We start from the raw sequence: 18202 nt of genomic DNA on the forward strand, positions 1-18202 counted from the left end.
GCAAAACCTATTTGTAGTAACGAAAGGGATACGATGGTGTCCGTGTGCCTTAACAGGCGTTATGGACGTTCCACAGTCGTCCGTCTGGAGGTGCATTGAAGCTGAAACGATTACAAAGGTGAAAAAATGAGGACATGATTGAAGGAGGTGCTAAGCGGCGCTTTTAAGCGACTTGCGGAGGTCTCGGGCTGGGTTGAGACGTTGCGGCGGAGGATTTAAGTGTCACGCTGATGCAAAACTGCAAAACATTCAAGCCGAGCTGTCAGTCAAACTGAGATGAAGCGAATTAGTCATCGTCAAGGACATGTCACTCATATTTACTGGCTGTGCATTTTTGGGTTGTTTTTTTTTTTTATAAGATGGGGAATTCTGAAAATGAATTTTCTTGCCTGTTCATAGTTTCCCTGGCAGTTTGAGCCTGTCTCAGAAAGGGCCGTTATAACTGTGAACCCATGTATAAATATATGAAAACCTCACATTATATCATATCCACAACAAATAAATAGATTTTTAAAAATGAGAATCCAGGATTATTTTTAAGTAAGCGAAGTAAAAAAAAAAAAAAAAGTAACTGTGGCCAGTAAATGGCAACATTGGTTCTCTCCGCTGTGCATCAATGGAATGCAAAAGTAGAGGAGCTTTAAACATTCAACCGATAAAAGCAGCTTGTGAGTGATAAAAGTGTTTGTCACCTTAATTCTACTACAAAGTGTGTCACAAAAGAAAGAAAAGCTGACAGCCATTATCTAAATTTAGAAGTAGAAGCAATGATGTCATTTACCTATTCGCACACAGACACACACGTACACACACACGTGCATGGCACACAAGAGCACGCGCACACACACTACTAAATACTTCTACTACTGAGTAGCGTGCAAATACTTTGTGAAATTAGACAAATGGAGCTTGAAGGATAATATTCATTTATTGTCTTAATGCTCTTTATTTAATTAATTTATTTATTTTTTGTCATTCAGATTTTTACTTTACGTTCCACACTTTGTATGCAATTGTGGTTGTTTTTCAAGCGCTCAACAAATCAAGTTGAGCTGAGTAAAGATGAAAGATAATTTTCGTGTCGTTGACAAACCTGTTCATAAACATTACATCCAAAATTCGCATCTCGGAACCTTCAGAAACATTCGAGACGGTTTGCAATTTCACAACAATAGATTAGGAACGATTCAAACTGTCATATTCATTCTAGCTTGAGTTTGATTTTGAATAAGAGTTTAGTTTCATGTTTTATTCTTTTATTCTTGTTTGTTTCGTTAGTGTGAGCCAATCAGCTTGTGTCTTGTCCAGGTGTTCCTCGTCTCGTCAATTTGGCCGTATTTAGTCACCTGCTTTCTTTCACTTCATTGCCATCTGTCCTTTGTCCATGCCATGCCTTGTTGCAGAAGTCCGTTATTTATCAGAATTTTTGTTTACTTTGATTTTGTGTTATTTTGGATTATCACAGTACCTTGTTCGCCTTTCTGTTTTCTTACAATGAAATGATCCCAAACGGAACACCTGACTCGCTTCCTTGCATTCGGGTCCCCCCCCCACCCCCATGCCCAACCTCACACAAACACTATATTTGTAATCGACTAATCATGCCTATTTGTAGTATCCATGCCACCCCGACTCGAGTCCATCCCAAAAACGCCAGCTGGGATCGGGGTTGGAATCCACATGGCGGTTGCTAAGCAACAAGCTCGCTGCTGACTCAATGGCTTCAGCGGCGCTTCCCAAACAGGCGGCGTGACTCAGCGCGTCTTCATGAACGCCCACCATCGCTGTCCTCCACCTTTTCTCTAATTTCCCCCTGCCCTGCTCATCATCAAAACAGATCCGCAGGGATCGCATGTTAACGCTTCTCGGTGATGTGAGACCGGCCGGCTCTTCGGCACATGGACTCGCTTCAAACGCTGTGGCACACACGTTTCATTCCAGCAACTCAATGAACTCAGCACAGATTGCAGCAGGCGAACAATATCCAATGTTACCTGCTCCTAACTTTAAACACCTCAAGTCCAAACATGAAAACCCAAACCACCAAACTGGTCGAGTACAACTTCAAACTTCCATTTCGCGAGCACCAAAGAGTGAACTATTGCTTTTTAAGTAAGATTCCAGCATCACCTTTTGCGTCCTCGTCATTTGTGATCAAACTAAACGTGAACTCTTTCATTGTGTCAACTTTTTGACAATTTACGGTGCTTAATAACAAACTTAAGAAGGTTAATTTGAAGAAAAGGAAGTAAAAGCGATAGCATTGTGCAGAAAATGCTGGGTCTAAGATGCAAGGATTAAGTCGCGACGATAGGTGTATGCTGTATGCAGGTAGACAATATAAATTTGGTCTACGGTAACAATTTGGACCAATCGCAACAATACTTTTTAAAGACAATGTCGGCAAGTGACTTAAAGCACAGCACTTTTTTTTTTTTTTTAAACCACCTCCGATTTGTCTAAACAAACGGTACATCCACATAAACAGCCACCCGTCCACACTGCTCCTTCAGCTCCACTAAAACGACCAAGGTTCCGGTCCTCAAGCGCCTCTGTCCTGCCTGTCCTGCTCTGTGCGTGCAGAAAGGTGAGATGGAAAACGGGCAGGTCACCGGCCGTTGAGGGCCGAGTTTAAACACCGTCCTTTCACGTGCAGAAACACTCCTCTAAATCGCTTATCGTCATCTCCATGGCGCTGGATTCTGACAATGAAATATAATTTTCACTAAAAGAGGACGAGGAGTAACTAATTAGCATGCGACACAGCAGGAGAAGCTGAAGCACAATGCAATAGTAGAAATTTTTGAATTTTAGACCTTTAAATCAAACAAAAAAAAAAACAACTATAGATGTTGCATCTTGATAATTTTTTAAAATAAAAATTGATAAATATAATGAAATTATGTGTGTGTCATCTTCAACACCGCTTATCGTGTACACTGTACAGGGTCACGGTAGGGTGGTGGAGCCCATTATATAAAATAATATTTGTAGAATTAATGCAAAGTTGGCGGTATAATATAATTACTCACTGTTTTCTCGATTGTTGTTGTATCACTTATTTTTTTGCTCCCAGAACAGCACTTTGCAAACAGCAGCAGTTGTCTTAAAGTGCATACGAAATTCAAAACAATTTTAGTCTTTGATATACCTGAATATCAAGACAATTTAGACTTCCAATGAAACTAACTTTTGTGTTTTTATCAAAATCATAGACAGTTTTATACTTGGTCTTGTACTCGACGTGTTTTTGTAAACAACCTAATACAATTTCAAGACTTCAACATACACAACATTCAAAACTATTCTAGTCAATGCATGTATTTTGGGTGATATTAAAATTGAAAATATGAAAATATAACCAAGCAAAGGCTGACCCAAACAGCAGCTACGAGTTCACAGGCCAGAATGAAGGCATAGAGGCATCCAAAGATGGAGAGAGAGAGGGACAGAGAGAGAGGGGGAGAGAGAGAGAGAGAGGCAGTTAGACAGGTAAATCACGCAAACGCACCATGTGCTGTGCACGCGCGCCAAACGTCAGGTTCATAAGCGGTCAAGTGTGACACGCACGCACGCACATCTCAGTGCGCCATCGCGGAGCTGAAAACGCGCAGTCAGCCCTCGATCGCGCGCGCACCACGCTCACACGCACTGATTGTCGTGACAGCATAACCCCGTGCGCGCTCACGGCGGTGTTGGTGGTGGTCTTACCAGTAGAGGAGCTTGTTGTGCGGAATGGCGGGCGTTTTGTCGGACGCGCAGTTGATGCACCACATTGTTGTGTGCATGTGCGTAGCTCATCCACGCCAATGCAACGCCGAGCGGGAGCGCGCCAACCCACGAGAGGAGGAGGGAGGGGCGGAGGGAAGCAGAGGGGGCGGGAGATGCGCACCTTCCTCTCCTCTACGTCCTCCTCCTCCTCCTCCTCTTATTTTTCTTCATGAATGACATGTTCTTTCTATATGGTATATAGTACGGAAGCATGGTGTTGCTAATGCGGAGGACAAATATTTTGACTGGTAATACGTTCGAACGTACTTGCGAGAACTTGTTTCTGAACGTACTGTCAAATACGTCACAACGCTCTTGTAGGCTAATAAATGCTACAATTGTAGCAAAAATGCTACAAATGTAGCATTTTCCCATAATGCCATGCGGATGCAAATCATACAGTGCAGACATAAATCCCTAAAATTACAAATAATGTTTACTGACTTAATTTTTTAATTTTTATTATTATTATTACTTTTAACTTACACATGCGCAAGTCAATATACTCTGTGGCATTATGGGAAAATGGTGTAGCATTTAGCAAACTAGTACGCTTGAACAGTACATTCAGACATATCAGAATCAGAAATCTCTTTATTGTCATTGTACTCAAGTGTGCAACGAGATTAGAGATATTTGCCATGCAGTCCAAATATTTTTATTCCACATTGGCAGCTCCTTGCTTTTTCATCTATTATCGGCTGGGTTCGATTTTTGAATTCAGCGACAGTGGCGCCTTGAGCTACGACTGACCTGGCTTACGCATTTTTGCAGCCTATTTTATTTTATATTTTTGCTTTTTTCTACCGAGCAAAAGAGGGCAGTGAACTGAGCTCACGTCTCAACAGTGAGCAGTTTGATAGATAGTGAACAATTCTTCATAACAGAGCCTTCAAGTTGTTTACTCCCTCTTCGAGTTGAAGTTTACTGCCCAACTAAATATACAGTAAAATAAAGGGAATTAGTAAATACATAACTTTTACTTTAAAAGTCATATTACTTTAATGCTAACAAACAATGAGAACTGCTATATCCAGGCTAATGAATAGCATCAATTATTTACAGTGGCTTGCGAAAGAACTTGCATCCGCACCCCTGAACTTTTTGAACTTTTGCGACATTTCAAGCTTCAAACATAAAGATATCAAAGTTGATTTTTTTTTTGTAAAGAAGCCATAAGTGTGAAGTGGAATGATTCTTACGATATTTTAAACTTTTTTCTAGAAATGAAAAACTGTTCAGGGGGTCATGTGATATTATTCATGTGTGTGCGTGTGTGTGTGTGTCAGTGTATTATATTTGAGCACAAAAAGTGCAGCAACACCTGTAGACAGACAATATAACAACTATAACAGTGGTCACAGGCTTAGATTTTTTAAAATTTTCTGCATAAAATGAATATAACCGAATTTCCCAAGTCATTTTCAGGAGTTGTAAAATTCAGCTTTGTTTGTGTCTACATGACAGGATTATACTGACCTCTAGTGGCCAACATGCACACCTCAGAAAGAGCGGCAATGAAATAATCATAATGAACAAATGGTTTCATTCCTTAAATAGAATTAAAAAAAATAGATATTTACTGAGGCAATATGAAAATGTTTTTTTAATTAAAAACATATGACTTTTGTCTTTTACAATGTTTCACAAGCTTGCCTTTCTTTTAAAAACAAATGTGAATTATCTCAAATTCCAAAAACGACCTTTGTTTTTTGTCATCTCCCCTCAACTCGAGAAAAACCTAACAGACACACACACACACACGCACGCACACGTACGCAGATGCACACGCGCGCACACGCACGCACACGCACATAGCCTGACAGCAGGAAGCCTGTATCGCCATGGCAACCCTTCACTTGACTCCTGCGACCAAGTCTCCTCCCTTCTGTCCCTCCCCAGCACGTTGCACAGCAACCGTCGCCAAGCAACATCCCTCCTTCCCGCCCTCTCTCCCTCTCTCCTTCTCTGTCACCTCCTCTATCTCTCCCCGTCTCTCTCTCTCTCTCTCACCTTTTCTCTCTGTCACCTGCTCGCTCTTTTCGCCTCTCTCTCAATTTTCGTCGAATAGCTGAAGTGCATTTTGGGGATTCTGAGTAATAGATTGGAGTGAAGAAAAGAGGAGAGGTGTGTGCTGGTGACGGTCAAGTGGGGAACGCGGGAGGGAGAGATGTGACAGAAAAGAACAACACATGGCAGAGGAGGAGTGAGAGGAAGGAAGTGAGAAGGAAAGGAAATGAGAGAGGAAAGGAAGGCAAAGAAAGAGAAAAAAAATACTCTTGAACGCAACTCAAGTCAGCATCTTCAGACTCTTGATGCCTCAAGTGACCCTGAACAAGAGTGACAGGATGAGGGGGAATGATGGGTGGGTGTCTGTGTGTGTGTGTGTGTAGGGGTGTGTGTGTGTGTGTGTTTAGTTGTATGTGTTTGAGTTTGTCTGTAAATGTGAGCGCGTGTGTCTTTCAACGTGCGTGTTTGTGCAGGTTTGTGTGTCACTCTGGGGAGTGTGTGTCTATGTGTGTGTTTGTGTCTGTATTAATTTGTATCTTAGTGTCTGAGTTTGTGTATTTTTGTGTGCATCTCTGTGCAGTGTCTGCATGGGTGTGTTAATGTATTTTTGTGTGTTTTTTGTCTGTGCGAATGTGGGGCGTGTGTGTTTTGTGCCAGTCTCTCTCTCTCTCTCTCCCTCTCTCTCTGTCTCTCGCTTTCTCTCTCTCTCTCTGTGTTTATATATGTTTGTCTGCATGTGTGTTGAGTTGAGAGCAGGTTTATTTAAATGTACTTTATACGTGTCTCTGTGTGTGTTTGTGCCTTTGTGTGTGAGTGAATTGAGAACAAGAGTTGCACCGCTACTTTAAGTGATGCCTTAAAGTGCAGCTATATTATTCCTTTTTTACTGAGGATAAAGAATATATTTGCATGATTATTCTTTATATCATCGGTCTACATGTGTTGCTCTACCAGTTGTGTTCAAATATTTCATGCTGAGAGGTTATAGTGCCTTAACACTGCTATTTGTTAGCCCGTCCCCTCCCATCCATGGTGTTTGCCAGCATTAAGCTCAGCGTCGTTTCCTAAGCCATAGTGCTACGTGCTCGGAAGAGGAAGTTAGTCATAGCACGGCAATAAGAAACAAATCTGTAACAATATTACTGATGTTCAGTTATGCTAACATGCTAAAAATAGAAAATACATGTCAGCCGTGTGCTGCATGAATTATTGAGCGCGGTGCACTTGAGTGTCTTTACGCGTCGCTTCACATCGGCAGCCTTATTTTATCCTTCTTCACAGCGACACGAAGCTAAACGCAGGAGAAGCACAGCTAAATTTTATTTCGCAGCGAGTTAGGATTGACATCTGTTAGCAGGGCAAGCGGCGGAGAACATGCTTCAGCACAATTAGCACATAAAATCATGAAATACAAATAAAAACTGAGCGGCGCTAATTAAACATCATGATGATCGGTTGCAACAGCAGCAACGATAGCGTTTGGCATCTGTTAGCAACAGTAATAAACGTAGCCTACAACATCTGTGAGTGGCAGCAGCAAAGCTAAAAGTCATTCAACATCAGAAGCAAAGTTTCAATAGCCGCTAGTATTAGCAGAAAAGTTAGCATTCAGCAGAAGTAGCTTAATCTACGAACAAAATAATAAAACCCTAATAAAAAATTAGCTGTGCTAACACTATACCACAAATGTACCTACATCAAAGTTACAATTCAACATCTGTTATCGACAGTAGAAAAGTTAGTAGTTGACATTTGTGAAAGCGGAGATAAACGGAAACATTTTTTGGGTGGGGGGCAAGAATACTTCGGACCTACCAGCGCTAGTTAAAACACGGTACTCAAATTAATATCACGTTTGTGAAATGAGAATTAAACAGAATTATTCATCAATGTCAAAATACTATCGTAGCTTATGAATCACATTCAAGTTAAGCTGGTTCAGAAGGAACTGCAACAGGCTGCTAGAATCAAACGCAAGTGCGCAGATTTACTTTCAATGCGAGCATACTCACAATAGTCAAGAAACCACCCGGAAAAAAACTAACCGCTAGCCACCAGTCGCTAACGCTGTATTGTACAAGTTTAATCAATGGCGGCATAATTAATTGATGGACAATTAATTAATTGATGTTGATGGCCACAGTGTATGATGTCAATATAAGAGAACAACTTGAACTGCCGGCGGGACATTGGCTGGCTAAGCAGATATGAACCATTTGTAGCTTGTCAAAAAGAAAGGAAAAAAGAAAGAAAAAGTGGTCAGAAAGGGCTGATCTACGCCACATTGTTGCAAATTTGCATCCCTGTGAGTGAAAAGAGAATTTTTTTTTTGTTTTAAGAAAACTGTAAATACTTCACAGATTTAAATAACCAACATCTGATAAAGAGGTGATGCACATTTATAATAAATACAATTTTGACATCTTGGGTTTACTAGCTCCTCCCATATAACACACAACCATACACAATTGAGACCACGATGTCTAGTAGACGCCGACATATACGCTCACACTCACACAATACATTTACAAACACAAATATGAATCACACATTCACATGAAGAACCACACGCTGATATACGTGCTCACACATGCATATTTGTAAGTACACACTAACTTATACACGGTCAAGCTGCACAGGCACTCAAGCATGCAGTACATACACACTCTGACCTGACCTGCACACACACACACTCACACATTGGCGCAATGTCAGACCCAGCAGGGGGGAAAAACACACACATGCACACGCACACAGACACACACAGAGAGATGCTTAGCAGTGTCTTACCTCTGTGTAGACAATGAAGAGACCTTCCAATCTCTCTCACACACACATGCACACACACCTGTATTTGTGTCTCCTCCTCTCCCTTTCTCCCTTTGCCCTTCTCTCTCTCCTCTCTCGCTTTGTCTCTCACTCGGCCACACCCCCGACTCGTATGCTCTCCCTCCTCACTCACTTCCTCTTCCTTCCAGTTTGACGCGTCCTCCTCCTTTCCTTCCTTGCTCCCTTCATGTCCTCCGACACGCCCTCCCTAGAGCCCGAGTCTCCCTTCTAGAACATGCACACACGCACATTCACGCACACACCCTGGAGACGCATGGTTACGTTCCTGACAGGCATCCACGTGTCTGATTTTCAATTTTTCACTCTCCGCTGTGCGTAATCACACACGCACGCGCACACACACAGAGTCAAATGCACGGAGCTGAGGATAAGCGGCCTGGATAATAGATGGATGCATGGATAATCGTGTCGTTTTTCTGGAGAACGGTCAAAATGTCCTTAAATGTCCCCTCAATACCCGTGAATGTCAAGAGTGGCGCCACACAAATATAGAAAGACAAGAACACTCACACACACGAACCACACAGTTTGGTAGCTTGTGTTTTCATGAGCTAGGCAGCAAATTGCTATGGTGGTTAGCACGTTTGCCTCACAGTCAATTTATTCTGTGTTCCAGCGACAGTTTCCTTCCACACTCTCTAAACATGTTAGCTTAGCTTTACTGACCATTAAATTCTCCAAGGGTTCTTGTCACCGTGATTGACTGGCAACTAAGGCATTGCTTTTTATGTGCTTTGACAATGACAGGCAAATGCTAACCAGTACATTGTGGTGCTTTGAGATATGACTGCCTTGATTTCGAGAGCCAGCACTTGATTTTTCTTTCCTTGAGCTATGAGCACAATTTGAGATATCAGTGTGCTTGAGACCCCCACCGCTAGATGGCGGCACTGTACTTCACAACGATAGCCCCCGTCAATTTCTATAAGTTTCCTTGTAGTGGAAGGACAGTATCAGTTGGTGGCAGTAAAGCACCATTAAGCTGGCTTGCTAACTGCTAATTGAGCCCACAGAAGAAGAACCACGAAGAACAATACATTAGGTGACAAATGTAATGGCATGGAGCTCATCCCGCAAGTTGTAATATTAGCGCACTTCCTTCTTTGTTACGATTGAATTCCATAGATAATGGCTTCACAAAAAAAAATAAATAAATAAAAAATGATGGACTCTTGATACATGTCAAGATGCTAATTGTCTCGGTCGCGTAATGCTTATATTAAATGCATAAGCGAGCAAAATTAATTAAAAAAAAACAGACCACACACGATATGCTGCGAGTGGCTCTTGATTTAGCGTTATGGTGGGTTATATATTTTGCTGCATTTTATATTTGTTCAATGTTGCTTTTTGTTGCCACATTTCTGGCAAACGCTGCTAATATAATGGGGTGTGGTAACGAATCTGGCGTCAGGTTTATTGTTATATCTTAATTATTAAATTGCTCATATCATTTATGCAGTTTATATTTTATTTGGTGGCTGTTGCATTACCATAGTTACCATGTGAAAGAGTTTTTGTTTCCCTTGGGGTTGTTGCTGCTAGTAATAGTACATACAAAATGGATTCATTGTTGGAGCATTTTATGAATCAGAAATCTCCCCTCACGGAAATGTGTACCAGTCTCTTTCTGTTGATTGCACCACAGCACTTTTTAGTGCTGCTGTAGCCCATTACGGCCAATTATAGAACTTAAAGACTTTGACAGCAACTGCACAAACGAGCATTTTGAGTTGACTGAATAGTATTTTCTGTCCATTGAATCGAGTGTCAATTTGTTCTAGGGTTGTTAAATCGAGGTTTTACTTTATGTGTGTTTTTATAGAGAATAATATTGTTAAGTGTAATTTCTCGTATGGAAAAAATACAAATTTGTGGTCTTTTTAGGGGGGGGCTGGAACAGATTAATTGCATTTCCATTCATTTCAATGGGGAACGATTATTTGATGTAGAAACATGGTAATGGAACGAATTAAACACGTATCTCAAGGGACGCTGCCCCTTACACAAAGTTAGCTGGTAGAAACTTCCGCTCCCCCACCACAGTGACGAGGTCTCCTACCTGTGTAAGGGGGACCAAGATCCAGTAGAGCGTAGACAAAATGAAGGGCAAAGCTCACAGACTCCTGAAATGCAAAACATCCCAGGAATCCCTGCTCGGACTTTTGGGTCAGTCTAGATTGCGCGTTCATGAACGTCAGTAAAAGTCCTTCAAAGAAATTGCAGATGTGGGGAAATGTTCATCAGAGGCACACCCGATAGAATGTCACAACGTTGTGGCGCAGTCACATGTCAGAGGCTATTGGAAGACGCATTCTCCACAAAAGCCAAGAAACTCAGTTTGGGGGCGGGAATATGTAAATGAGCTCCACTTTGATACCACTGTCGGGCAACATTGAGAAGGGCTTGCTCACAAACACGTTTTGTGAAATCGGCAGAAAAAAAACAGTTTTTCTTCAAGTAAAAATTCATTCAAAATCATAGCGCAAGAATTAAGTTGTTGTAATTTTTCAAAATAAAATCAGTAGAATTGTTTCGTGACAATATTACAAAAATTAATTGCTCATTTAGAAAAGCAATATATATATTTTTCCATCAGATTCATCTTACTTTTATGTGTTGCTCAGTAGTGCTGTTTTGGTTCGCAACTGACTTACCCATGGGGAAATTAAATTGTATATTTCTAAGAAAAAATGTAACGTTGGCATAAGGCAAATTCATTTTAGAAAAGTTGACTTTACAAAAATACAGCTGTCATTTTTCTGAGGTGGGAAAAAAGCAACGTCTTTATGAAATAGTCTTTAATGAAAAATAGAATAGTCACAATATTACAAGAGTTATTATTATTATTTTTTTTTAAAGTCAGGTTTATTTTTAGAAATCTTACTCTTGTGAGTATTTTTTGCCCGAATTTTTTTGTTTCATTTTGGTCATCAGAATCATCTCCCAATCATTTTACGAGCATACTTTCATCCATTTGATCGACTGCTAACATGCCTCACTTAAGTGCTGCTGTTTTGGTTAACATCAGAGTTATTTGCAACAAACTGTGACTTGAGGCTGAGGGACGGCCACTATTTGAAAAATAGGGATTTAGTGGTCCTGCCTGTTCCCGGTTCCCCAATCCATGTGATACTTTCAGTTCCAAATGTTACTTCCTAATCCAGGCGGTACTTCGTATTCCAGGTGGTGCTTCCCAACCCAGAAGGCATTTCATGTTCCAGCATTCCTAATCCAGGTGGTAGATTATGTTGGAAGAAGTATTCCCTAGTCCTGGTGGCACTTCTTGTTCAAAATTATCCTTTCAAGTCCAGGTGCTGCTTCTTGCGTTTTGTTGTATGTCCTGTTCCAGGTGATACCTCCTAATTCTGGTGGTTCTTCCAGCTCTAGGTTGTAAAATCTGGCTGGTATACTTCCTGTTCCAATTTGCACCTCCGAGTCAAAGTGGTACTTCAACATCCTGGCGTTACTTTTAAATGCAGGTGGTACTCTCTGTTACGTTTTTTACAGATTCCTGTTGTAAGTGTTCAAATCCAGTTGCTTCGTCTGGCTCTTGGTACTTTTTCTTCCTGGTATTGCTTTATTCTCCATGGTACGTCCTGTTTCTGGCAAAATCTTCTGTTTCAGGTGGTATATCCTAATCCAGGTGCTACTTCTTGATCAGGTGGCACTTCTATCTGTCCGTCCTGCTCATGGTGGACATGTTCTTGCGTTGAGGTGGTTGCTGACGTGAACGTGTGCCTCGGTTCTTTCTGCAGACCGCCCCTCTTCCTCTCCCTTCTGTCAGTCACCAAACTCGCTAAGACTTTAATCCAATTATCTACCGCCGCGCCTCCTTCCAGTCGATTTATTTAGAATGAGATTGGATAAAGGCGGTACTTCCTGTTCCAGGTGCGACTTCCTGTTTCAGGCAGGAGTTCCTGTTTCTGGCGCTACTTTCAATTTCAGACCGTCCTTATATTTCCTGCTCGATTGTCTTTCTATTCCCAATTGTTTATGGGTTGAGTTTGTGTGGTGTTGCGGGGACCTGCGCGTGTGTGAGTGTTTACATTTCCACGGGAACACGCTAAGGATTGTGAGAACAAGTGATTCAAGACTAAAATCAACAATAATTTCTTCATAACTTTAATCTGAGCCTCCACCATCACCCTCCTCATTATTCTCTTGCGCCTCATCAGACTCGATGTTCACTGACATTCTGCATGTTTTCATTGCATCATAGTTCTTGTGAACTGCTTTTAAAAGAATAGAATATACTGTATTATAGCATCCAAGGTCACGTTCGCTTCAAATCATTCACAAAAAAAAAAAATAAACAAAACAACTATTTACATATGATCAGGACACACAGAATCAGAAAAAATAAATAAATAATATGACTGTTTGTGTGTGCGTGTGTATGTTTGCGTGTTTGCCGCAGTAGCCGGTACAGAAAATGTGAAATAATAGTAATAATCACAATGATCATAATAAACAGTAAAAATTAAGACTTCAAGTTTTTTTTTTTTTTGGGGGGGGGGGGGGGGCGGGGGGCGCTTTAATGGTCATTTAAAAAAAATCTCACTTTATCCTGAATGAGTTAGTGCCATCTTGTTCCTCTCTCACCACATAAGCGAGCATAATGCTAAGGAAGTTAGCATCTACTTTCCTCGCTGTGCGAATTTGACTGTCACCAAAACTGACATCTGCGTTTCCTCATTAAATTGTCAACTTCAGCTTTACAGGTGCCACATCACACCATGTGACACAATAGTTCTGATGGCTCAAAAATCTGGTACATCTGAGCCGTAATGGACGATGTGACATTTCACCTCATATGGAGACACTGCTTTCTACAATCACATACATCGATGTCCATGACCATGTCACCGCTTTCTGCTACTCCCTTTCAAACGTGTTCTTGTTCTGCCTCAGATAAAAAAAAAATATAGGAAGTGGGATATTTTGCCTTTTACACCCAATTCTATGCGGGGGTACCTTTCACACAGAACCTAGCGAGGCGGGATATCACCACAATTTTCTGCGCTTTCTCACAACTATATTCAATAGACTGTGACAATCAGTCAGACTTTCCAAATATGCTAAAAGTTTGCTTGATGTGCATTAAAAGAGAGCATGTTAGCATACATATCAATAAATGTATTGGCAACCAATCGGTGAGGCTGTGAGTGCGATATCATGATCAATCAATGATCAATAATGATGATCCTTGAGTGTTTTATTTTTACTATCATTGTCAAGCTAGCTACCTCGCTAGCGTGTGTTAGCACCTGTCAACTTTTGCTGGCCCCAAACAACAAGGGTCTCTTTTGGTGAGCTAGCGACAACGTTAGCATGACAACAAAGCTAAAAGTCATTATTGCAGTCAGCAGTTGGAGCAAGTTTTGTTGCGTTTGGCTTCAGCTCACTTGCTAACAGAGCATTATCTCTCTGAAACTGTCGCGGGCTTTTTTGGCAACGCGCATCTGAAGAGAAACCACACAATAAATGTTTCGCTATATTAGCAAGGAGTGCAAATTTTCCGAAAAGTTTCATGGAAAATATGCAGCGGGAGTTTATAGGATGCTAATTTATGGGCTAACTACTAGCCAGGTAATGCTAATAGAAAGATTCCTTGTTGGACTACTTTACTACACAATTGTACTTGCTTTATAATAATAGGAACGATCATATTGATAATGCAACAATTATTTTATTTTTATTCAGTCATCACCCTGATTGTCTTTTTCATGGCAATGTTTATGCGACATCATTTAATTTAAAATATCTAATATTAGAATAGTTTTCCCTACAAGAGTAAACACCAACATTATTGTGCTAGTTGCAGCATGTCTCCATTTGGCTATAGTGCAATAAGAGTAGAAATGTCACATTTTTGACAGTAGAAGGAAGGGGGGGGGGAGATGTGAGCAATGGCTCATTTGCATGAGGCAGAAACGCCCCCAAAAAGAGTCATTGCAAGCGGATGCTTAGTGGATATTTACTGAGATTTTATTCCTAATACTAGTCAAACTAATGTCATTGATCTTTTATCAAATCATCTGGGAACGCTTTTCACAAATTGTGGAAAAATTGAACAATCCAACTTCTTTAAGTAAGAATTTGTTGTTGCTGATATGTTATTGTCTTGGCATCGTAGCATTTACACTTTGAATGGCAGCCAGATGATGCTCATGAACACACACATATGCAACCGCAAGTATTTTTTAAAATCAGGGGTCGGCAAAGATTTATACATATATACATTTATATACATATATACACGTACTGTATATACATATATATATATGCACATACATATGCTTGTATATACGGTAATTATTATTATTTATTTGAAATAAATACTTTGTTTTACATTCAACTTCAAACTAATCTAATACTAATGAACCAATATTAAAAGAAATAAAAAATGTTAAGTGTTTATGTACATTTGCTTTTTTAGCTATGTTTTAAAAAAATATTTACAATAACACAACTAACCTATATGAAATAATTCAATAAGTGCATTTTAATAAACCAATTGTAGAAGAAAAATATGACTACAGTAATGCAATAAATATTACAGGAAGTCTGATAAATGGTCAGTGGGCCAGATTGAAAAACATTGCCCGTTTGTGGTCTGAGGAGCCATTTGGTGGCCAACTTGTCTTTAAATGCAGAAAAGGCGAAACTAGGCTAAGCTAAGCTAAGTATTACGATTTTCCTTTTGATGTAACATTATTAATATTACAACCATAACTACTTCTACTAATTATAATTTCTTCAATTGCAAGCATACAATTTCTGCTTTGGAATTAGCATTTCAACAAACGAAGCAATCTAAGTCCTCTGTCGTATTTATTTATTTCTCCCATTTATGTTATGGTTGTTATCCTATATCACATATCGCGTATCATGTTACACATCCAGGGATGGCGCTACACCGAAGCTATGGGGGCTGAGTGTTCTGTTTTACTCTTCCTTCTCTCATTTTTCTCACTCATCAACTCCTACAAGTACAACTCAAACTTGCATTTTGCAAAATGGCTGCTTCCTGGGTTCTTGAGACTTATTTGTGCATTCTGTTATGATAGACAAGTGTGCCCAATTTCGTGTTGATCAGTGAAAATGGTCTTTCCAGGGGGCGCTCTTATTTATAATAATAATAAATACATTAGTGATCGACCGATATTCTTTTTTTCAGGGCCGATATCGATACAGATTATTAGAAGTCATGGAGGCCGATAACCGATATTTGAAGCCGATATTCATTTGTTTTTAAAAAGGGATAAAATTTCAGGCTCAGCTGCATGTTTTCTAGTTAAATGAAAACAAAGAGGCTGCTTTCTGCTGATTGGCTGCTACAAGGAACCAATCTGATGGTGCTGTGGGCTGGCAAATCTGCTTCTGCAGGCAAGGCCACCAGCACAGCAGAGAGATAGAGAGAGATAGATAGAGAAAGAGAGAGAGAGAGAGAGAGAGAGAGAGAGAGAGAGAGAGAGAGAGAGAGAGAGAGTGTGCTGCAGCGAGCCAAATGAACCAGCTTTTAATCTATTGGCCTTGAAAGTTAAAAAAAAAAAAGGCTGATGCCAATAATCAGCAACATGCCAAATATCACTAAAATACATTTCTAACATTGTCACCCATTTTTTTGCCTCACCAGTTTTTATCTAGAAAAGTTTTAAGCATCATGTTTTTGGGATACCAATCGCAGTGATAGGGTGCCAAGTAAATTAGTAATAGGTCAATTGTCTACGTGGGTGTTGGTGAGGTAATAGTGTAATTCCGTGGCTTGGTTGTGAAATGCTGGATTTAAGAGGGATACTTGACAGTTATGATTATGTCACTAACAGAAGCTCATTTCACCATGACAAGAAATATCTAGTAAAAAATGTCTATAATTCTTGATGCTTGGGTTATTTTGACGAAAACCTGTCACAGACATGTCATTGAAACATCTGGCAAGTGTTTTAAATTGTAAACAACAATGCACAATATGTCTCCTTTAAACTTGATTTTTGTTTGCACATTTTCATTCATCAAAAGGTTTGTTTAAATGCCTCGCTAGGTGCTGTTGTTTTGGTTAGCAAAAGAGTTGCAGTTAACGACAACAATGAGAAATGCTTACTTCATATTCTTTTTGGGGTTCCTAAATGGGAGCAAGAAGCATCGATTTGAGGGAGGTGTTTATTTGTCTTGAATGGCTGATGAATTACGGGGTGGTCGATTTGAGAAACGACCACCGTTTGAGGAAATACACTTTGTACCTTTTGAAACTCCCAGTGAGTTTTTTTCAAGCATACATGATCCATTTTAGTGGTCCAAGCAAGCCACAACTCAACACCTTCTACACGTGCCAGATCCAGTCCAGTATTGGTCGTTCCCGACCTGAGGCCACTTTTGCGGTGAACACAGCAGCACGCAACTGCACGCCTCCACACTGTATTCAATGTGTGGCTTGCTAAGAATTGATCGATATGGGAGATTATTGTTGTCAGATTTTGATTATGTCAAATGGAGTGTGTTACCTGTTGGCAACCAGCGGTGGCGCTGTTGGTTCACTTTCACTCCATGTTTCAAGTCAATCATGCGATGCTAAGCTAAGATACAGACATTGTCCAAGCAACATGATTTTGATTAAAAAAAAAAAAATTAAACTATATTCAAAAAAGTACAAATTTATTGTCAGATATACAAATTATAATTCAGTAGATTAATTAATCAATTTTCATCCAGTGGTTGCCATATTGCGTAGTATTGCCTTCTGGTGTCACAAACTCCCCTGTGTGCTGCGATCACTAGCATAACTTCGGCTTGTAGACAAGATGGTTTGAACCCTTTGTTCATTTATACCATTCAGACTACTGGTTGTAAATAAAAGGTAAACTTGCACCAAAAAAACTTAAACACGAAACTGCCTCAATGTATGTTGAGAATGAGCGTGGAGGAAGGGAGTCGTTCAGCGATTGTTTGGACCAACAAAATGTTCCTTCTGGATTCTTATCGGGGATCACAAGACCACTTATTCATGATCAAATCAAAATTCACGTACACACATTTGGCTCCAAACGAGAAGTAGTCAGACAAGTCGTTGATGTTGATGTCGTTGTTGGCTAAGGAAGCAGCTTGAAGCGGAACCTTTGCCGCATTTGAGCCGAGCAAGCAGTACTTGTTCGCTTACGTCCGGCCAGCAAACACGCTAGTAGCAGCTCTTTGTCCTTTGTCCTCCACAGTTTGGAGCGGCTAGCACTAGCGTGTGACGTTCGGTGCCGTTAGCTTCCTCCTAGCTTGCTGTTAGCTCGTAGCAGAATGCCGGCGGAACAGACACCGCAACACCGCTGAGAAAGCATCCCGTCTGGAATATGATGTTCTTCGACGAGAAAACTGCTCATGGCTTTGACGAGAAAATAAGAAGCCGATCAGCCGAGTTGTTGTCTTCTCCACTGGGGAAGCTCCACTTTCCCGCTTACATCGCTTCTATATTTTGAATTTGTGATGGACTTATCGCCATCCTCCATCAATTAAGTTGGGCGAGGGGAGGAGAAGGGGGTCAGGAGTTGTACGGGGGTTGGCGTTGAGGGCTGATGGTTGC

The 18202-nt window shown here is 40.5% G+C and overlaps 1 protein-coding gene across 5 annotated transcripts in view; it reads right to left on the reverse strand.

Annotated features, from left to right (window-relative positions):
* Positions 1–18202, reverse strand: part of LOC148339594 (IQ motif and SEC7 domain-containing protein 1-like) — a 54499-nt gene that overhangs the window by 18765 nt on the left and 17532 nt on the right. Inside the window, exon 1 of one of the 5 annotated variants that reach the window (XM_088291658.1) lies at positions 10694–16219. The exons of 3 other annotated variants lie outside the window; for them this stretch is intronic. In XM_088291658.1, the coding sequence (XP_088147784.1) occupies positions 10694–10773 (80 nt within the window). In that variant the 5' untranslated portion in view covers positions 10774–16219. Of the gene's footprint in view, positions 1–3711; positions 3965–10693; positions 16220–18202 lie in introns of those variants that run through there. One more of the 5 variants, XM_088291659.1, reaches the window with a different exon arrangement.

Source organism: Idiotropiscis lumnitzeri, chromosome 3 (assembly GCF_059441095.1).
Source record: "Idiotropiscis lumnitzeri isolate Australia: NSW breed Sydney's pygmy pipehorse chromosome 3, RoL_Ilum_1.0, whole genome shotgun sequence".
Lineage (NCBI taxonomy): Eukaryota > Metazoa > Chordata > Actinopteri > Syngnathiformes > Syngnathidae > Idiotropiscis > Idiotropiscis lumnitzeri.